General features: G+C 39.9%; 1 protein-coding gene across 1 annotated transcript; it reads right to left on the bottom strand.

Annotated features, from left to right (window-relative positions):
- Nucleotides 1-5579: 5579 nt before the first annotated feature.
- On the bottom strand, nucleotides 5580-6407 carry LOC149165653 (uncharacterized). The gene has a single exon (XM_089429897.1). It carries the CDS (start codon nucleotides 6405-6407, stop codon nucleotides 5580-5582), a length of 828 nt encoding a protein of 275 aa, XP_089286023.1.
- Nucleotides 6408-23291: the final 16884 nt, after the last annotated feature.

Below are 23291 nucleotides of genomic sequence, written 5' to 3'. Positions count from 1 at the left end.
GAGAACAACATGCAGACACTGTATAGTAGATTTTTTTCACCGTGCACAAAATAGTTTTCCATCTATACATTTTCAGTAGTAGTGTGCGAAGAAAACCCAAACTCTCAAGGACATCCATGCTACTATTGCGCATGTACAAGAATGGACAATGAGGTACAAGGGAGCCCTGTTTTACTTGCACAAGATAATGAAGCTGCAATCAGAGATTCAGATGTTGATCCGAAACTATGGGCAACTCCCTCTGCTCATCACCAGCCTAGAGGCTTCCTATGCATGGTTGTACAGGAGTTTGGATTTCATAATGAGGACACACAAGATCCCTTCCATTGGAACCCTCACTCAAGCCATGAGGAAGAATAAAGTCATGTTAGAGGTCAAAGGGTACATAGAGTAGTTGATGCGCAAAGCCACCAGTGGTGACTTGAAGCTGAGCATAGAGAACATGCAAAAGTACATCGGTGGTCCAGCCACACTCAAGACAGTGTTGCGCGTGCTTTAGGATGAGTTGGATAGAGGTTTCATAACCATATACTCGGAAGATATGAAGGCAAGATTCCGCTTCGATAAATACATCACCTAACAGTACAGGGACACGATAGAACAATACGAAGCTTGGTATCAGTTCGTCACTGAAGACCACCACAAGGAGGTTACTGAGTTGGTCTTTCCCCAAGACCCTGAGTGATGTTATTTGTCTTGTTAGGCTGACTCAAGCCTATTTTTGTCCCATATTGGTATATGTGGAAATTGTATTATTATAAATATGTTGTAAGTGAAATTCCAAGTGTCACTAGTGAAATGTGAAAAATCACTATGTAATGTGAAGATTCATGAGGGTAGTCCAAGAGTCAAAGGGGAATGTTAAGGGTCACCGCACCCTTTGCTATATATAGAACCTCATAACTCATAGTACAAGATTTTGGGAGCCAAGATTTTGGCTAGGCATTATTTAGAGGAGGCTTGGAGAGTATTGTGACAATCCTTGGCTTCTCCACATCATAGAGCGAGTACATATCTTTGGAGCAGTAAACACTGTTTACCGTAATGTTCCACTATTGGGGCTAGTGGCTTTCAATGGTGTATGGATGGATGGAACTTTTACTTAATATATATAACAGAGGCAACACGTTTTCATGCATATGTTGTTATTGTAGTTTGACTATTTTGGTTACTTTAGCAATGTATGTTATTTAACTTACACATTTGTGTATGAACTATTTTGTATGCAATTGTATGAATCTTGTTCATTTGAATCACCTTCTCTCATAGTTGCATAAGATGGACTCTACTCTTGTCCCAATCGACTAGAATAGGGGTGACGAAGCATTGTTATTCAACAAAACGATAATCTAGTAATAGAAAAAAAATTGCATAGGTCTCAAAATTCTTTTATGGCTATGCTAACCTTTATTCAAACATATGCATCGTCTCCTTCAAGTGTCAATTATCCTCTTTAATCTCTGCATTGATGGCCATTGTATCTTCCAATCCCTCTCTCTTCCACATTGACTTTGCTTTCTTCTTGAGTACTAATAGCTTTATCAAGGTCAAAAGATTCACATACTTTGATTGGTATGACTTGTGAATGTGGTACTTGTGGCCCTCACACCTTGCCAATTTGGATCTTCTACAAAAATTAAATTTTGTGGCTATTTAAGGAATTATGTAGAAATTTGCCTTGACAATGGATTCCAAGGCTCCTATTCTCTTTGCATGAATGACATGGCATAGCATATATAGAAACTTGTATTCTAGATTTTCTTCGAGTTCTTAGTTTTGTGAATATAATATTAATATGGACTCCCAAACAAATCAACATCGATGCTTGATGTACAAACCAATAGACAAATTCTATCATCAATGAAAATAAATAGTGCAACTCATCAAAATTCAGTTGGATTATTTGCAATTTTATTTACTAACTAATATTAGTTTCTTCTAACATTTATTTTTTGATTTGGTTTCAATTATGTGTTCATTCCTAATACCTCAAGGTTGAGTTCATCAACTTATGTGAATACAATTAATATAGAAATCAAGTAATACAATTTTGAATGAGATTTTAATTTCTTGTTATTTAAAATAAGTTTCCAAATACATAAAAAAAAGTCAAACGCATAAAAAATCATTTAAATCACTCTTACTATACAAATAAAAAATCTCATATTACAATACCCAAATTACTATTCTAAAAAATCTCTATCAAATGTCATACCAAAACAGTAGAAAAATACCAAACTGATTAAAAAAACACAATCATACCAAACCTGTAGAAAAATACCAAAACCATAAAAAAAAAAAAACACAATCATAAATTAAAATATACGGTGACAATCTGCGACCATTTGTATGATTTAGATTTAAATATAAAACTATGTGACAATTTTCAACCATTTGTATGTCTTGGATATAAATATATAACTATATCTATATATATATATATATATATATATATATATATATATATATATATATATATATATATATATTCAGCAAGAAAAAACTGTCTGTTTTATATTATGATTAAAACAGTACATACTTATGATGGACATATCATCCTCATAAATCTTGTGATATCCACAATTTGACTACATGGGGGAGTAAATACTCATCATACAGACCTCTGAAACTATTTTCTAATATTTGCAGCAGCTATGAATCTATATACTCTCTGCCTCATCCACAATATATCACAGAATCACACTAAGAGATTCTATAAGACTAGGATGTATCTCGGATCATTTACATGTTCTGTATATAACTACATTAAAGTAGTCATTCCTCTTATCTTTTCTATACAAAACCAAATACAAAAATTGTACAAAACTTTAAACAAAAAGATACAGAGATTTTGTAGGAACTTATCTACATTGAGGATCTACTTTTTTATGATTATCTTCAATAGTCTATGCCGACAACTTGATATTTTCTACTTCTGTCTCGTCTAATCCTATTTTATCATGATATACATACCTTCTTATGTGGCTAGTAATCCTTTCTTTGACAATTCATCCGTGATCTTGTTATGTGCCCTGCTAATGTGTAGAATAGACAGATGTTGAAAGGTATTCCATATGATTTTTATACACCTAAGCCAACCTTGTAAAGAATTTTGCTGGATGTTATTCTTCCCCTTAACATGATCTATCATACATTTGTAATCGCCATAAATTTGTAGTTGAGGGATATCCAAATATTTAATAAACCATAGTAAACCCCATAAAGCAACAACTTCTACCTTCATGCTTGTTCCTTCTCCCACATACCAGTGTATCCGGAACTCTTGTTCTTCTAATAGCTTTATCCAAATTCCGCACCCACATCTTCCTCCTTGAGCTGCCCCATCAAAAAACCCCACCAGGTAGTTGGTGATCTGAGTTCTCCCCTTCTCTCTCTTTTTTTTTCCTTAATGCCTTCATTATGATCCGATATAACCCATTGTTCTATGAGTTCATAGATTGCATTTTTCCCCATCTATTGGAACCAAAACTCAGTTGATTCCAACCTTTCCAGATTTCCCAGAAAACAACCAAAGTGAGCAGTCGCCTACTTTTGCTCTGAGTGCTCCACCATTTTAAACACTCCTCAATTGTATTAAACTGTATGAATGGAATCTGCAACTTGTTGGTGAAGTGTTTCCAAATATTAACAGATCTATGGCAATGTAAGAATAAATGTTCATTATCCTCAGCATTATGCCTGCACAGATAACATATCCCAAGACCATGATGGCTCTTCTTTTGTAAGTTTTCCCATGTGAGATTCTTGTTTTGCCACGTTAGCCAAAGGAAAATTACAATTTTTATTGGAATATTAATTTTCCAGAAACTGTGAAACCAATAGTATTCCACATTCTTTATTTCCTTCAGGCATATTTTGAGATAGTAGTCCGCCACCTCGATTTCTCCTGTTTTCTTCTTTTTACCAGCCCATGCTATGCAATCCCCTTTGTTGTCATAACATATCCCTGCCTCCTTTAATGTTTTAACAAGCTGTAACCAATCCAATTTATACTGATCAGTAAGGTTCAGTTGGGTGGAATCAAGCCAAATTGGAATGCTACCATTCCAATCACTTATCAGCTGGTTGAGGATATAAATGCCTCTTCTATTCAGATGATGTATTAGTTCTACTATCCTAGGTGGTACCTCACTTGCTCCTACAATGCAGTCTTTTCCCAACATAATTCTATTACCTGATCCAAAAAACCATGAGATATTTTGGAAGAGGGTAATATTGACCCTGCTAAAGTTGTTCCATATCTGTGAACCGCCTTTTTTCCCAATTGCTCCTTGTCTGAACCAAAAGGAAAACTCCTTATTCTTCATGTATTTGGACCGGATAACCTTTCCCCATATGCCTTTACTGTTGATGCCTCTCCATAAATATTTTAAAATTAGTGCCCATCCAAAAAAATTTAGATTTAGAACACCCCAACCACCCAAAATTTTTGGTCTAGTGATCTTCTCCAGCTTTACCAAATGATATTTACAGCTCCTTCTTGCACCAGACCATATATATCTTGTCATTACTCGGTTCAGTAAATTAATAATCATTTGTGGAATGCGGAACAAGTGTGCCCAATAAATCCCCAGTTGTGTAAGAACTAACTGTGTGAGGATGATACGTCCTCCCATTGATAAACATCTATGTTCCCATCCCTTAATTTTCGAATAGAATCTTTCCACCAACCACATCCAATCAACATTTTTATAGCATCCTGGTTTTAGTCGATACCCCAAATATTTCATACCCTTGTCTAAATTTTCTGCATTTACCCCAAAACAGTTCTAGATATATCTGATATCATCCTGGTTACATGATCCATATAGAATGATGGATTTCTGTTCATTTTGTACAAGTCTCGTGGCTATCCCAAACTTTTTTATGATTAAAGATAGTGAATACCATTTGAATCTGTTTATCATACCCATCAGCAAGATATCATCAACAAAAAAGCTATGAGAAACAGTGACACGATTGCTGATTTTCAGTGCTTCAAATTCACCAATGGTCACAACTTTTTTTATTTTTAAACTTAGTCCATCCATCGCCAGTATAAAAAGGAGAGGGGATAATGCACACCCTTGTCTAAGTCCCCTACCTGCTGCAAAAAACTTGGATGGGAATCCATTGATTATTACTGCATAACGAACTGAAGACACACACCCCATGATCCATTCAACCATATTTGAGTTTATTCCAACTTTATACATTACCATTCTTAGGTATCCCCAATCTAAGCAATCATAAGTTTTTTTTAGATCTACCTTCATTACTGTTACATTCATCTTTTTTGACTTAATACTGTGCATGCATTCTTGTGCAACAGCCACTATGTCATGGATTATTCTATTATTTAAAAAACCATATTTCTCAGGTGAGATGAATTTAGATAAAGAAACTTTCAATCTGTTGTCTATTATCTTAGAGATAATCTTGTATGTTAGATTACACAGTGATATTGGGCGATAATCAGCAAAGGTTTCCACCTCTGATTTCTTTGGAATAAGGGAGATATATGTAGAGTTTAGATGAGGATGTATGAAGCCTTTTGTCCTAGATTCCTCAACAATCTGTTACAGGTTTTCTTGAAAGATGTCTATGAAGTGAGCAAAAAATTCAATAGTCCATCCATTTGGACTCGGGCTTTTATCTCCTTTCATTAATTTAATAGCCTGGGCCAGTTCTTCCTCCTTAACCTCCTTAAACAACTCCACATTTTTCTCATCATTAAACATTTTAGGATATTCCTCAACTGCCCATCTCTGAGCTTCCACATCCTCCACTTCCACTCTATTATATGCTTTTTTAAAATATGAAACCGCCAAAGATGTAATTTCCGATTGCTTGTTATAATTGTTTCCTTCACCATCCTTTATCTTCCAAATTGTATTTTGTTTTCTTCTGTGATTGGCAAAGTGGTGAAAGAACTTGGTATTTTTATCTCCTTCCTTAATCCATAATGCTCTACTTTTCAATCTCCAAGTCGTCTCTCTAACTTGAAGAATTTTCTTTTTTCCTAGTTCTAGAGCATGAATTCTCTCCCTTACTATGGGAGGAAGGGAATGGGTGGCCATTTGGTTATGCAGGGATTTTAATTCCTCCTCAATATCAGACAACTCCCTTCTCAGTTCCTCCTTCTTCTTCCTTTCCCATTTTTTTACCTCTGCTTTAAGAACTTGAAGCCTATTTATAAAGCTTTTAGTACTCGAGATGCCTTCCTCTGTATTACTTCTTTCCTTCCAGAATAATTGGATAAGGGAATCAAAATTTAAGTCTTCTAGCCAGATTCTATTGAACTTGAAAGGTAAACCAAACCTTGTATCAATGTTACGCCAGAGAAGAGTGATTGGGCGATGGTCTGATACATAGTTTTCAATAATAAAAGATCTAACATCCCCCATCTTATCTATCATATTTTCTTGGACGAGAAATCTATCAAGTCTCTTAGCTATATATATGTTTCCACTTCTTCCATTATCCCAAGTGGGAGCATTTTTCGGTGGGCAAACATCTATTAAGTTGTGAGTTAGAATAATTTCTCTTAACTTTTGTGCCATCTTGTATATCAGCCTAGATTGTCCCCATAGTTATTCTATGCCTAAGGTACACTTAAAGTCTCCTGCCAAAATCAGAGAGGGTGAATTAAGGATCCCAGATACCTCCATTGTATCCCAAAAACCTTCCCTCTCTTTGTAAGGAGCATACACATTGAGAATATGCGATCTTCCCAGGATACCTCTAATATAACCAACAAGAAATATACGCACTGAGTATGAAAATGCCTTCAATTTTGCCCACCTTGGGTCCCAGAAAACAATGAGACCTCTAGACTTGCATGTGGCATCAATTGCCACAATATACCATGTGGGAAACATCCTCCTAAAATAATCAACAGTTTGGGCTGCAGAGTGCATTGATTCTTGGATGAGAATTATGTTGGACTTAGATGAAATGAAAATATCTCTTAGAGCAAGGAATTTTGGATGGGCCCCCAAACCCCTAATATTCAATGAAAGGATAGAATTCATTTGAGCCTATTGGAGGGCATGCATGCTCTAAGTGCCCTGGGAGAAATGGGAGAGGAAATAGGTATATCAATGAGAGATGGCGAATTTGTCAAGGTAGTATGTGTTTGGCGCAGGCGACCTCTAAAGTGTCTGCTGCCTCTATTGTTTTTACGCCTCACAGTAATATTCCCTGTAGAGGATGGACTTATTACAGGAGAAACGGATCCCTTCGGCTTATGGATAGTAAGCGACTTGAGGTCGAGAGTTTTCCTTTGTAGTAGGAAATCAAGGTCGTTGTCGACAGAATTAATTGGTGAGGATACTAGAGAAAATTGAGCAGGTGCTTTATCTTTATCTTTTGGAGAATTTGGTTGAGTAGCTGGAGAATGAAGCCTTCGGGCTTGTGTGTATGTGGCATATGAGGTAGATGGGATATCTATCATAGTATGTTGCGACTGTAGCGGCATCTGAGGAAAGACTGGAGATGAAAAAAGTTGGGGATGTTCTCGAAATGATGAATCAACAACTATATGGGAACCTGACTGCTCAGACGACGGGGATGATGATTGGACTTGAATAGGAATAGGAGCAGATGCCTTTTTTATAAAAAGGGAGAAGGTTCAGAAAATATCTGGTTAGTGTGACTAGAATTACCAGAGCCCGAAGTATTTCCATTGTGTTTGTTGACATAATTGTGATGAGGAGAGAGGCATTCCGACTTGTTCTCCTTTTGTAACCTTTAGTGAATACCTTTACGCTCCCTCGACGATCGCCACATTCCTCTTGCTTTGGGACAATTAGCAATTAAGTGTCTAGTTTGGTGACAATTCAGGCATCAGAATGGAATTCCCCAGAAATCCAAATGCTAAGTGAGATTGATGTTTTCCCACCTTAATTCTATGTGATCCGGAAAAGCCTCACCAAAGTCTTTTTCTATAAGGACTCAAGCAATCCTCTTATCCCTTGCTCCTAGACACCGAGGATCTACCTATACGAATTTTACAATGGCATTACCAATATCAATAAATACTTCCTTCGCCCAAAATTCCAGTGGTTTTCCGGGGAATTTGACCCATATGAGTTAATTGTTTGGCATTTGCTTCAAAGGATTGAAGCCTACATACCATGCATATATTTCCAAAAAGCCCTGGTCCTTGACACATGGCATTGCTGCAATTTTCTTGAGGTCTTCTTCACTCAGAAAATGAAAACTATACCATCCTCCCATGAGTCTCACCACCGTGGGAAAATAGCCTAGCAAGATTTTCCACTTCTTTGCCAACCTGTCACATGTCTACATGCTAATACTTATATGCATAAAAAAAAAAAATTGTTTATACAGTGCCATACCTTATATATGCATCAGCACTCTATTAAATATATGCAACATCATGTGGGTCGCCACCACGACGTATCCAGGCCTAACCTAAGGCGATATATGGTGGCAGGTAATGTTTTATTAAACCAATGTTTAATCAATGCGCACTGATGGTCTATTGTTTAACCTTGATACGATGGTGTAACATCACCCTTCGAGCAAATCAAGCCTATGTTGACTTCGTTGGCTGGCACCTCCAGCGCTGGACATCTGGCAACAGTGTTAAATTCCACTGTCCGGATCACGTGATAGGGGTATGGTCACTGAGCATGGGTCTTTCCCATGCCTTCCTCTTTGGTAGTATCGCCTCCATCGACGGTGTGCATCTGCTGCCGGAGATCAAAGGCCAGCATTGTTCCACGCTCTCACCACTGGCAGGTAAAGTATATACGTGGTTTCCTCCGGTATTTTCGAAGTTTCCCTCCCTCTGCCCAGCGATCTCCAGCTCTCTCTGCTTACCACTGCAAAGGGTGCTGCTCCGCCATTCCGCGCCGAGACCACCGCTACTTCAGGTACATGCGCCATTCCAAAGGGGTTTCACTCCATGGATCTCCAGTCTTGGCTCGGCCAGGTAAACACGCAACCAGTTTAATGATTTGATACGATTCTGCGTTTTACAGGTTTATGCAAATATCTAATGTTTGTTCTTTTGGTTGCCAGGTGTGAACGGCATCTCCCAACTTCTGCGGATTTGGAAGAGTCCCTCCAAATGAGGCCCGCCGAGCTACAGAGGTATTTATCTAATTACCAGGGTTTGGTTCCGGTTGATGCATCTTCATCTCTCTCGGGTTGCCAGAGGGTTTCCTCTGTTTTTAGAATGAGACCCCAACCTGATATTACATGGTTGGCCGCAGGTTATGACGGACCCATGGTCTCATTCTGGTTACAATGTCTTGAGCAAATTGATTAAGGAGTCTGGCACCTTTCTGCTTGCGGTGATTTGGGTTTTTACCCTAGCTCCCGAGGCTATAGATTTCACTTGGTCTACTAGACAGATGTGTATTATTCCTTTCGTTTTTGTTGAACATTTTCGTGGCTACAGCCATATATTCTGAATATTGTGAAACCCTGGTTGACAACCAGCTTGTTACTAAATTTTGAACTCATATATAGCTCACGGCCTATGGTTTTTAATATATGCATATATATCACGGTTGTATTTCGCTATTGTTTGCTCATTATGCTGGTAGGAATGGTTTCCTTCTATAAATCGTAGGGTTTACTGGTTAACCGAATGCGTAATACATTCTTCTTATTTGGAATCCTGCTTGCTCGGATAATGTCCTGCATGCATTTTATTACAGAATGATTCAAAGGTTTATGCCGTATATTTGTTGAAATACTTATGTGTAAAGGATAGCAGAGCTGTCGCACCTGCATCTGACCTCTATAGATGTATGGTCGATCAGCTAAGGGTTCACCGCGACAGGAAACCCTGAGGAACTGTAAATTGTATAATGGTTACGCAGTATGGATTATAGACTCCTGTTATGATTCTAGCAGTCGATACATCTGCGACTTAATGCTATCGAGTTTTGATATTTCCTCGGCATATTTCAATGTTTATGTGATACATTTCCGGAAAGTCTGTTAATATTCCTGCATGACTCTTGTCTGATATTGGTAATAACTCACGTATTAAATCTTTGTGATATTATACCATCAGCTGCACAAATCTTTAGATTCGAATTTATGTTTAAGATTTCTTTGTCGTCGTTTCGGACTCGCCAGAAACCCCACCTGCTACGGCTGGACCGATTCAGGGTTTCAGAGTTTGTTATTGCCTTCCCATTGTCTTATTTAATCTCTATTTGACATTACCAGCCGGTCGAGGCTATAGGAAAGGCATTTGTTTTTAAGATTATCATAAGAGTTTATGGCTGACTGTGATCATTGGACCACGAAATGAAATCGACCAGAATGATTATCGGGGTTTGAGTAACCAGTTTTTCTGGCTCGGATATTCTTAGACTGTGAACCAATCTTCTTGTAAGAATAGGCTTGTTTAATGGTTCTATCGTCTTCTTTGTTTGGATATTCAAATGTTCTCAGTACTCTGTCTTTTGAATTTTACAGATACTCTAAATATAATGTTCTTTCGTACAGAAAGTCAAGGATATATTTCTTGTTTGTACAGATAACCGGAATTGCTCTGTCTTTTGGTTTACAGCTATACTGTCTCTAACTCGTACAGTTGACCATAATCACACTGTGTTTTCTTTCTTTACAGCTAGGTTGTTTATATCTGGTACAGATAACCATAGTTGTACTATCTTTCGTTCTTTACAGCTAGTAATGTTTACATCCTGTACTGCTAACTACAGCTTCATTATAACAGACAATCACAAATACTTTTATAAGTTACACAGATAAATATGGAGACATAAGGGTCCGTTACTTACCTGGTCTCCACTGACAAGGTGAGTCTGGAACAAGTCTCCTAGCCCAAATCTCTGTGTAAAGCTTGTTATCCACCCAACCGTGAGACCAGTCCTTCTAGACCTGAGTCTCCCCCCAAGCTTCTGCTTACCGGATCACTATCCTCAGTAAGCCATCACTGTGTGCTTGACTATCTGGTCCTTACCAGACTTAGTCCATACAGGGTTTTTCTCTCCCTTTCTCTTTCTCTGCCTGTCTCTACAGCCCAGAGTTTCTCAACCAACCCCCTTTTTCCCTGGAAACCCTTCCAGTTAGGGAAGGTGGTTATTTCTAGTTTTATTAACTAACTTTTCTTTTCCAGTTCCCTTTGGGAATTCAGATATCTTCATGATTAATTCTTTTAATCATTAATTTAGTGCACATGTCAAATCAACAGAATATCTTCAAAAGAAAATAAATTCCTCAATATTATTTCAATTCAGTTTTCTATGCTGTAGTAACTTTTAAATAATTACATTTTTACGGGGTCATCACATCTCCCCCTCCTGAGATTGGACATCGTCCCGATGTCTAGTGTCTCCAAACAGTTCCGGATAAGCTTTCCGAAACAGCTCTTCGTCCTCCCAAGTAGCCTCTTCAGGCCCATAGTGCTGCCACTGCACTTTAATTTGGGTAATAACCCGCTTCCGCAACTGCACTTCTCTCCTGTCGAGAATGCTCAGCGGCTCGACCAGGACCTCTCCTTCCGGTTCGACCTGCAACCAATAACAGTATCAGTTTTTTGTTCCAATCACTTTTTCAATTAGTTCAACTAAAAACAATCCTTACCCTTATATCCTGCCACTTGATCACATGCTTAGGGTCATAAATATACTTCTTAAGCATGGATACATGGAAAACATTATGAATTCTAATGTGGCTTGGTAAGGCTAGCTGATAAGCTACCGGCCCAACCCTCGCTAAGACCTGAAAAGGTCCGAAGTAACGGGGTGCAAGTTTAGCACAACTGCTCCACTGCAGAGTACTTTTCCTGGCCTGAATTCTGATGTAAACGTGATCGCCCACCTGATACTCTTTGAACCTTCTTTTCCGATCTGCAAAATTTTTCTGCCGATCTTGAGCGGCCTTCAGGTTGGCTCGCACCTTTTTGACCATGTCCTCCATCTCCTTGAGCATTTCTGGTCCCAATCTTAATTTGTCCTCCGGGCCACTCCAATTTGAGGGCGTCCGACATTTTCGTCCATACAAGACTTCAAATGGAGACATCTGAATTGATGTGTGATATCCATTGTTGTAAGCAAATTCTACCAGGTGCAAATAGTCCTCCCATTGTGTCGGTTTCTGCATGACACATGCCCTCAACATGTCCTCCACCATCTGATTTACTCTCTCCGTCTGTCCATCAGTCTGGGGGTGGTAGGCTGTGCTAAAATTCAGCTGTGTACCCAATTCTGCAAATAGCGCTCTCCAAAAGGCGGACGTAAACTTTACATCCCGATCTGATATTATAGTCTTTGGGAGTCCATGAAGTCTGAACACATTTTGCATGAAGATGTGCGCAATTTGCACTGCCCTGTAGGTGGATTGTACTGGTATGAAGTGTGCTGCCTTGCTTAACTTATCAACCACTACCATAATAGAGTCATTGTTTCTTTTTGTTTTAGGCAGCCCAGTTATGAAGTCCATTGATATAATTTCCCATTTCCATTCTGGAATGGGCAGGGGTTGCAATAATCCAGCCGGATGCTGATGCTCCGTCTTGATCTGCTGACACTCCAAACATCGCGCTAAATATTCAGCCACATGCTTCTTCATTCCCGGCCAGTAATATTCCTTCCGAAGTGCAGTCAGCATTTTCTGGTACCCGGGATGGCCAGCGTAATGGCTAGTATGAAACTCATTCAAGATTAAGTTTTTGAGGTTGTTGTCATTTGGTACAAACAATCTTTTTTTGTAAAGCAGCATTCCATCCCTGCTAACCTCATATTCCTGCGGACTTCCCTCGCTGGAAAGTGGCAGTTGCTGCTTCACCCGTTGGTATTCAGCATCTTGGCTTGCTGCTGTTTTCATCATTTCCCGCAAGGAATTTTCCCACTTACTGAATGTAACTTCATACAGACATTGTACCTTCCGACTTAGTGCGTCTGCTACGCGATTTTCCTTTCCCTTTAGATGTTTAATGTCAAAGTCGAATCCACTTAAGAAGTCTGCCCAACGAGCTTGTCTTGCATTCAGTGTGGGCTGACTAAAATAATTTGTTAAGCTGTGATGATCTGTTAATAACAGAAATTTCCTTCCCAAAAGGTAGTGCCGCCACATCTTAAGCGCATGTATGACAGCTGCCAATTCCAAATCATAGGCAGAATACTTCTGCTCATGTTCCTTCAATTTTCTCGATTCATAGGCGATTACTTTCCCTTCTTGCATTAACACACCTCCGACGCCTTCTCCGCTGGCATCGGTGCATACCACATAGTCTTTGTTCGGATCAGCTATACTTAAAACAGGAGCAGACGTGAGTAATTGCTTAAGCTTCTCAAAACTTTGTTGACATTCAGAACTCCATTTGAATGACCTTCCTTTCTTTTGCAAAGACGTGATGGGATATGCCACCCTTGAAAAACCTTCCACGAATCTTCTGTAGTATCCAGCCAATCCCATGAAGGATCTGATATCTGCCACATCTTTTGGCACAGGCCAATCCAGTATGGTTTTTATTTTCTCAGGATCCACGACAATCCCTTCCTTTGAAATCACATGACCCAAATACTGGATTTCCTCTTTATAGAAATCACATTTGCTGAGCTTAGCATACAACTGATGTTCTCGCAAAGTTTGCAGTACCATCCGAAGATGTTCCTCATGCTCCTCCTTAGAGCGAGAATAGATCAAAATGTCATCAATGAATATTAGTACAAATTTGTCTAAAAATTGATGGAACACACTGTTCATTAAACACATGAACGTGGCGGGTGCATTAGTCAATCCAAAAGGCAGCACTACAAACTCGTAGTGTCCATACCGGGTCTGGAAGGCTGTTTTAGCGATATCTTCTTCTTTAATTCTGATCTGATGGTATCCAGATCGCAGATCAATTTTAGAAAATACTGTCGCTCCCTTGACTTGATCAAAAAGCTCATCGATCCGAGGTAAAGGGTATTTATTTTTAATTGTGAGCTTGTTTAGTTGCCGGTAATCAATACACATTCTAAGAGTTCCATCCTTTTTCCTGACGAATAACACCGGAGCTCCCCATGGAGATACACTGGGGCGGATATAATTTTTATCCAGCAATTCTTGCAATTGCATTTTCAATTCAGTCAACTCCGGTACACTCATTCTATAAGGTGTCCGCGAAACTGGAGCAGCTCCTGGTATTAACTCAATGGTAAAGTCTATGTCCCTCTTTGGAGGTAATCCAGGAATTTCTTCTGGAAATACATCTGCGAACTCTTTTATCACCGGGAGGTGTTCTAGCGGGTTTTCCTTATTCTTAGTTTCTGCATAGCCCACCTGAATAGCATACACTTGGCATCTATTCCGGATGCATTTTGCCAGCTGAGATGCAGTGATTGGTCGGACCTGCACTGGTCGTTTAATTCCCTGCATTTCTTGTTCTATTCCAGCATCATCCTTGTACCGTATAACCTTTGTTTTGCAGTTCACTAAAGCCCAATGCTTTTCTAGCCAGTCCATCCCAATTAAGACATCATAGGACCCAAGGGGAAGCATGTTCAGGTCTGCCACCACTGGCTGTCCTGCTATCACTATAGGGCAGCTTTTGACCTTTGCCATTACTCGTCTTTTGGTCCCTGTAGCTAGCTGTACCAGCCAAGGATTCCTGAATTTTTCAGGCTGCAATTTACACTGTTCAACTATCTTTGGACTAATATAACTTAAAGTAGCTCCAGGATCAATTAGAACAGAGATGGAAAGGTCTAAAATTTTACCTTCAAACTCTACCATGGTGGGCTGGTATTCTGCTTGGCGGTCGTCCAAGGCTGCATTAATTCTTGGCATACTTCGTCCCACGTCACCCACGGTTGATGCCTCATGAATCTGGGATATCTGGTCAGTTCCCTTCCTTTGCGGACAATTCTTGACATAGTGCGGTCCACCACAACCCCAGCACTGCACTGGGGGTCGGGTTGCTCCCTCAGTATCCATCTTGGCGGGTTGTTCACTCATTCTGGTTTCACCGATGGACTTGGCCCTGAATGCACTTCTCGATGCTGCTTCCTTTGATTCCACCGCTTCGGCTACCCCTATTATTTCCAACAGCTTTACTGTTCTTTTTCTCATTCCATTTTCTGTTGGAACTGTCCCCTTTCTGTTTGCTCTGCTGATAGCAGATTCTGGCCTTGCGAATCGCTTCATCCATGGTTCTAGGATTGTCAAATTCAATCCTTTCCCTCATATACATGGGTAGACTGCTAACAAACCGCTGCACCTTGGCTTTTTCTTCTTTAAGGTAGGGTACATAGCGAAGCAAAGATGTGAAACGATTGATGAACTCATCCATAGTCTGCTGTCCCAATCGCAGATCATGGAATTCCTTTGCCTTTTCATCATAAAACCGTTCCGTCAAGTATCTCTCCTTAAAATATTTCTGGAATTTTTCCCATGTTATGGTTCGTTCAGTTACCCCTTTAACGATTTTCACTTCCTCCCACCACAGTGTCGCCTTCCCTTGTAACTGGAAGATGGCCAATCGTGCCTTCAAGTTATGATCATATTCATATAACTGAAAGTATTTATTCATATTGATTAGCCATGCCTCGGCTGCTTCCTCTTGTTCCCCATCGTAATGTGGGGGTTTAATCTTTCGAAATTCTCCTTGCAATTCCACCTTTTGACGCTTTGAGGTCTGCTGTTCTGATGCATTATCAGATTGGTCCTCTCCTTCTACAGGGATTTCAGATTCTGCGTGATAGCGTTCCTCCTCCGTTATTCTCTGCCGTTCTGCGCTGGGGTTAGCTAGTGGCGGGTTCTGTTTGTCAGACAAACTTTTTAATATCCTTTCCTGCTCCATTGTCAATCGTGCATTATCCTCCCGGAGCCGGGCCATTTCATTTTTCAGTTCTTGAACTGTTTCTAGTATGGCCAGATTCGTGCTGCGGGTCTCTTCGCCCAGCTGCACCCACAATTCTGGGTTGTCTCCAAAATTTGTTGCAGGCCCCCAATTGGCTGCAGGCCTGTGCGGTGCGCTGCCAGACCCCTGCATGCTAACTATTACTTGTGGTACCTTTGTTGCTCTTTTCCTTCTTCTTGACTAGCCTGTACCTAGCCTGGTCTGGTCATGAAACATATAACATTGTGAGCTACCTGCACAATTTTGTAATCCCAAAAGATTATTAATGTCATAATGACCTTCTCATCTTTAATACTTATTCACATCCCAGAGGCCACAGTATGGTTAATCTGGGCTCTGATACCAATTGTCACATGTCTACATGCTAATACTTATATGCATAAAAAAAAAAATTTGTTTATACAGTGCCATACCTTAGATATGCATCAGCACTCTATTAAATATATGCAACATCATGTGGGTCGCCACCACGACGTATTCAGGCCTAACCTAAGGCGATATATGGTGGCAGGTAATGTTTTATTAAACCAATGTTTAATCAATGCGCACTGATGGTCTATTGTTTAACCTTGATACGATGGTGTAACATCACCCTTCGAGCAAATCAAGCCTGTGTTGACTTCGTTGGCTGGCACCTCCAGCGCTGGACATCTGGCAACAGTGTTAAATTCCACTGTCCGGATCACGTGACAGGGGTATGGTCACTGAGCATGGATCTTTCCCGCGCCTTCCTCTTTGGTAGTATCGCCTCCATCGACGGTGTGCATCTGCTGCCGGAGATCAAAGGCCAGCATTGTTCCACGCTCTCACCACTGGCAGGTAAAGTATATACGTGGTTTCCTCCGGTATTTTCGAAGTTTCCCTCCCTCTGCCCAGCGATCTCCAGCTCTCTCTGCTTACCACTGCAAAGGGTGCTGCTCCGCCATTCCGCGCCGAGACCACCGCTACTTCAGGTACATGCGCCATTCCAAAGGGGTTTCACTCCATGGATCTCCAGTCTTGACTCGGCCAGGTAAACACGCAACGAGTTTAATGATTTGATACGATTCTGCATTTTACAGGTTTATGCAAATACCTAATGTTTGTTCTTTTGGTTGCCAGGTGTGAACGACATCTCCCAACTTCTGCGGATTTGGAAGAGTCCATCCAAATGAGGCCCGCCGAGCTACAGAGGTATTTATCTAATTACCAGGGTTTGGTTCCGGTTGATGCATCCTCATCTCTCTCAGGTTGCCAGAGGGTTTCCTCTGTTTTTAGAATGAGACCCCAACCTGATATTACATGGTTGGCCGCAGGTTATGACGGACCCATGGTCTCATTCTGGTTACAATGTCTTGAGCAAATTGATTAAGGAGTCTGGCACCTTTCTGCTTGCGGTGATTTGGGTTTTTACCCTAGCTCCCGAGGCTATAGATTTCACTTGGTCTACTAGACAGATGTGTATTATTCCTTTCGTTTTTGTTGAACATTTTCATGGCTACAGCCATATATTATGAATATTGTGAAACCCTGGTTGACAACCAGCTTGTTACTAAATTTTGAACTCACATATAGCTCACGGCCTATGGTTTTTAATATATGCATATATATCACGGTTGTATTGTGCTCATTATGCTGGTAGGAATGGTTTCCTTCTATAAATCGTAGGGTTTACTGGTTAACCGAATGCGTAATACATTCTTCTCATTTGGAATCCTGCTTGCTCGAATAATGTCCTGCATGCATTTTATTACAGAATGATTCAAAGGTTTATGCCATATATTTGTTGAAATACTTATGTGTAAAGGTTAGCAGAGCTGTCGCACCTGCATCTGACCTCTATAGATGTATGGTCGATCAGCTAAGGGTTCACCGCGACAGGAAACCCTGAGGAACTGTAAATTGTATAATGGTTATGCAGTATGGATTATAGACTCCTGTTATGATTCTAGCAGTCGATACATCTGCGACTTAATGCTATCGAGTTTTGATATTTCCTCGGCATATTTCAATGTTTATGTGATACATTTCCGGAAAGTCTGTTAATATTCCTGCATGACTCTTGTCTGATATTGGTAATAACTCACGTATTAAATCTTTGTGATATTATACCATCAGCTGCACAAATCTTTAGATTCGAATTTATGTTTAAGATTTCTTTGCCGTCGTTTAGGACTCGCCAGAAACCCCACTTGCTACGGCTGGACCGATTCAGGGTTTCAGAGTTTGTTATTGCCTTCCCATTGTCTTATTTAATCTCTATTTGACATTACCAGCCGGTCGAGGCTATAGGAAAGGCATTTGTTTTTAAGATTATCATAAGAGTTTATGGCTGACTGTGATCATTGGACCACGAATAAAATCGACCAGAACGATTATCGGGGTTTGAGTAACCAGTTTTTTTTTTTTTCTGACTCGGATATTCTTAGACTGTGAACCAATCTTCTTGTAAGAATAGGCTTGTTTAATGGTTCTATCGTCTTCTTTGTTTGGATATTCAAATGTTCTCAGTACTCTGTCTTTTGAATTTTACAGATACTCTAAATATAATGTTCTTTCGTACAGAAAGTCAAGGATATATTTCTTGTTTGTACAGATAACCGGAATTGCTCTGTCTTTTGGTTTACAGTTATATTGTCTCCAAATCGTACAGTTGACCATAATGACACTGTGTTTTTCTTTCTTTCAGCTAGGTTGTTTATATCTGGTACAGATAACCATAGTTGTTCTATCTTTCGTTCTTTACAGCTAGTAATGTTTACATCCTGTACTGCTAACTACAGCTTCATTATAACAGACAATCACAAATACTTTTATAAGTTACACAGATAAATATGGAGACATAAGGGTCCGTTACTTACCTGGTCTCCACTGACAAGGTGAGTCTGGAACAAGTCTCCTAGCCCAAATCTCTGTGTAAAGCTTGTTATCCACCCAACCGTGAGACCAGTCCTTCTAGACCTGAGTCTCCCCCCAAGCTTCTGCTTACCGGATCACTATCCTCAGTAAGCCAGCACTGTGTGCTTGACTATCTGGTCCTTACCAGACTTAGTCCATACAGGGTTTTTCCTTCCCTTTCTCTTTCTCTGCCTGTCTCTACAGCCCAGAGTTTCTCAACCAACCCCCTTTTTCCCTGGAAACCCTTCCAGTTAGGGAAGGTGGTTATTTCTAGTTTTATTAACTAACTTTTCTTTTCCAGTTCCCTTTGGGAATTCAGATATCTTCATGATTAATTCTTTTAATCATTAATTTAGTGCACATGTCAAATCAACAGAATATCTTCAAAAGAAAATAAATTCCTCAATATTATTTCAATTCAGTTTTCTATGCTGTAGTAACTTTTAAATAATTACATTTTTACGGGGTCATCACACAACCACTATCACATCTCGGCTTCTTCAATCTCAGAAAAATACCACCTTCCTACTAATGCCTGCTTCTGGAGACTTGTAATTCGATCAAGGAGCACGTCGTGACCAAAGGAGAGAATAGGCGTTGGAGTACTAATCTTTATGGGACGTTGTTTTCTACCACCCTCTCTTTTGCCACCTTTTTTACTCTCGAAATTGTTCTGAGGCATAAAACCGACGTCAAACCATATGTCACGTCCATCACCCAGGGTTGTCAGCCGAGGGGAATGTGCCACCTTCCACATTGTATTTTGATTTGCATGGCATTGTGACTTAGCCGCCAATGTGGCTTGGATAAAAGCTTCATGTAATGACGTGTCAGACTCGAAGGGGTCCATCGGATTATGTGTAATACTATGATGTCATTCCAAGGTTTAAAATCTTCCCGCCTACCTAGGAAACATATTGCAATCACTACGGTTTCCACGTCCCAACCCTCCTAGAAATCACCATTGTTGAGAATGTCTACGACGCCAGGACTAGTACGTGTCAAACCAGGTAGATTCCCATGAGAATATTTACCGTGCCAACTGCAGGATATATCACGGCAATATTTAAATACCACCTGACCTCATGTAGACTCGTTAGTTCCCACGCCTTACCTTACCTGGACCTCACCACCCAAGGGAATGTCAACGCTGCCATATCTACCACCTAATTTGGAAATCACCTCGATAACTAGACTGTCCTAAAAAAGTAAAGTTACACGTATGAGGTACAGGGGCAGACGTCAGGCAGAGCGTACCAGGACACTGGATATGGACACTTGTCACCTCCAACCCGTGCCAGCTTATAGAAATGGATTTTCTATAATAATAAATGGTTTGAAACCGCCCCGGAATATTGTATAAGAGGAATCCGGTAGCAATCCTTCCCGGAAAAACCAGTCAATCCCAAAACCGCTATCAAGTCTTTAGGACTCAAGTCCCTCACAACAGCGAATATAATAGCATCCTTGGCAAAACCACCATCTATATCCTATCCTAATGGCAATATTTTTACAGGGACGAGATAAGGAGAATAAGTTACTCCACTCATACCACCATCGCTCCAGGATGCAAGTCAGTTGGCCTGAGGGAACTAACTGCGTAATAGAGGGATAAGATAAGACAAACAGATACTTGCAAACTAACATTTGGACATCGAGAATAGTGGTCATTGAATGAATGGTTATGGCCTTCATAAAACCACTATCCAAGAGGTAAATTTGGGATAACTCTACTAAAATTGTTTAAATCAGAAACAGGCTACATGGTCACTAAATAACTGGTAATGGCCTTCCTAAAACCACCGTCCAAAGGGAAATTTGGGATATCTCTAATAAAATTGTTTAAATCAGTAACAAACTACATGGTCATTGAATAACTCGTAACGGCCTTCATAAAACCAATGTCCAAAAGGGAAAATTGGGATAACCTTAATAATTTGTTTAAACTAGAAGCACGCTACCAAAACCATTCAAAGGGGGGACATTTGATGGGAAATTTTTGTAATTTTACTTCACTAAACCAGAATATCCTTACGGCACAAGAATTCGTCCTAATTAACTGTAAATAGAGACAGAATTAAAAACCCCCAATTCAATTTTTCCTGCCCTAACCCTGAATTTTCATAGTATTCTTTATTTTAATTCACAGGGAAGCATACCTTGTTCCTTGTTGCACAACGACATTATTGTTCCCAGGCCCGTTTCAGGTACACGCCAGCTGCAGAGCCATGTGGTTTCCAAGACGGAGCATTGTTGCGTTTCGCCTCAGCTGATATATCTTCTTCACCGCCTATGTCTGCTCTTTGCTCTGTAGAAAACGTGAGAACTTTAAGACACCATCAGGTGAGATGACGGACTGGGCAGGAAGCCGTCGACCTCACCGAGGACACTGATAAGCTCAGTGGCAAGCTTCGTGTTTAAAGATTAACTTTCTCACCATACTGCGTGGGTTAAGGTCACTTCTTCATACGATCTCCATCCTCTCCATCCCCAAATGGCAACGCAATAATTATGTTTTCTGTATCATCACTGATATGATCATTTTTCGATGTTGTCGGTCTGCTTCTTGCCCTTCCCCAATGTACGTGTAGAGGTTTCTTCTTCTCCCTAATTACCTTCCACGGTTTCTTATCATTTGTTATTATTTTCACTGGATAAGGTCATCAGTTTTTTTTGGATGTTGAAAAGGTTTGGTGAACTAAAATGAAAAATAAAATTTTTGTGTTCCTATGTCTCCAAAATTCCTTTTGATTTTATTATAAATATTGTCTATTTTTTAGGACGAAAAAGCATCATTGTATTATACTGAGATTATATAAAAGTTCCAGATTACAAAATTCCGTATAAGAAGCGGGAAGATCTTGTATTTGAGCACAAGAACTGAAGGATGAGCTCCCTCATGTAGGAAAAGAAGCCATCTGAGTTGTTCCAAACATCAGCAGAAAATACAAATACCAGTCATATGAGCATTACATGCGAAACATTTCTGATATGAGACCAAGATTTTAGAGTTAGCTGGATATTCATATAACATGTCATACACTTAGAGATAAAACAAAAAAGATGACAAAAAGAAAAACTGGAAAAAGCGAAGGAAGAGTTAAGCTCCAGGGATAGAGAAATCCTGGATAAAACAGGAAATCTTGCCAGATATAACCTTCATGGACCATGAACCTGTTTCAAGAAGCAGACCCTCCTTTGACAGGCAATCCGCTTGCTGATTTTGGGCACGGTAAATGTGTTGAATGGAGCAACCTCTCATGATACCCCAGAAAAACATAATCCTGTCCATCCATCCTGTGAGGTGTGGGCTCTTGATGTGGCAATAACCATTGACATGATCGATCATTGTTTTGGAGTCACCAAAAATTGAAATATCCTGTATTCGCTTCAGCCATACTATTTGAGCCCCTTCCTCCATTCCATGATATTAAATATTGGAGATTCTCATCCATTATAATGTGAACCCCGCAGCCGCAAATGTTTTGCTACTCAGCACCATCAAAAAATGCTCTCGGGGTTCCTGTGATATGAATTTCTTTCTCTATTCTGTTGCCTGTTTTCATTTTGGGCTGCTTTTTAGGCACAAAATCATGGATGGATATGATATGTTGCATAATAGTCTTGAGGGGGTTCTTTGCTTCTTTGAAAATTTTGCTATTTCTCCACCTCCATGCACACCATAGGACGATAATAAAAATAGATCTCCATGAATCTCTTTGCCCACTCCACCATTCAAAAGCTGCATGAATTGAAGCAAAAACAATGTGAGGGAAACCATAAAGAAATTCCAGATCATGCCAGATTTGCAGGAAAGATTTTCATTGGAAGAACATGTGGAGATTGGATTCCTCTTTTGATTCGCACATTGTGCATCTACTCGGCCCGTGCCAATTTCTTTTCCTTAAATTTTCCCATGTCAAATTTCTATTGTGAAAAACCAGCCACGAAAAAAATACTATTTTTGGAGAACACCCAGACTTCTAGAAAAGCGGGGGATACTTTGAGCTAGAGAGAAAGGCCTTTAATCCTATCAAATCTGTATATATGTCTTTTACTCGAACCGGCAGATTTGCTTTTGGCACCATCCAGATTAGATGGTCTACAGGGCAAGAGTGGTGAAAGCCGCAATCTCTCAGCGCATCCTTAACAAGGTTCCAAAGCCCAGCCAGAGATTCTGACATGCCAAGTTCAGTGGCCTCTTTCCAGAGAGGGATCGGGCCTTGCCATGCTGTTATGAGCTTGTCCCATGTGAAAATACCATTTTTGTGGAAAAAAAATAGAAGCCTTTCTGGGATGGATATGCTTTCCCGACCGCTCAAAATGGGGTCTATACCAATTAGAATTCTGCTGCCAGATTGTAAACTCCATTTCAGATTCTTTAGAAAATATTGCTCAATTTTGCGAAAGCTGAGCCAGATAGTTGACCCATATTTGGCCCCAATCCTTCCTGTTCTGTACCAATATTCCATATCTTTTCCTTTCATATATTTCTTTTTAATAGTAATACTCCACGACCCTTCCCCGAAAATTCCTCTCCACAATGATTTGC

Source organism: Pinus tabuliformis, chromosome 5_1 (genome assembly GCF_031772625.1).
Source record: "Pinus tabuliformis cultivar Carrire ecotype Pingquan chromosome 5_1, CPIR1, whole genome shotgun sequence".
Lineage (NCBI taxonomy): Eukaryota > Viridiplantae > Streptophyta > Pinopsida > Pinales > Pinaceae > Pinus > Pinus tabuliformis.
The sequence above is the reverse complement of the archived record's forward strand: the minus strand, read 5'-3'. Positions and strand labels throughout refer to the sequence as shown.

What these genes read in the sequence shown, in the direction of transcription:
- LOC149165653 (XM_089429897.1), bottom strand. Translation starts at nt 6,407, where the DNA reads ATGGGGGATGTTAGATCTTTTATTATTGAAAACTATGTATCAGACCAT.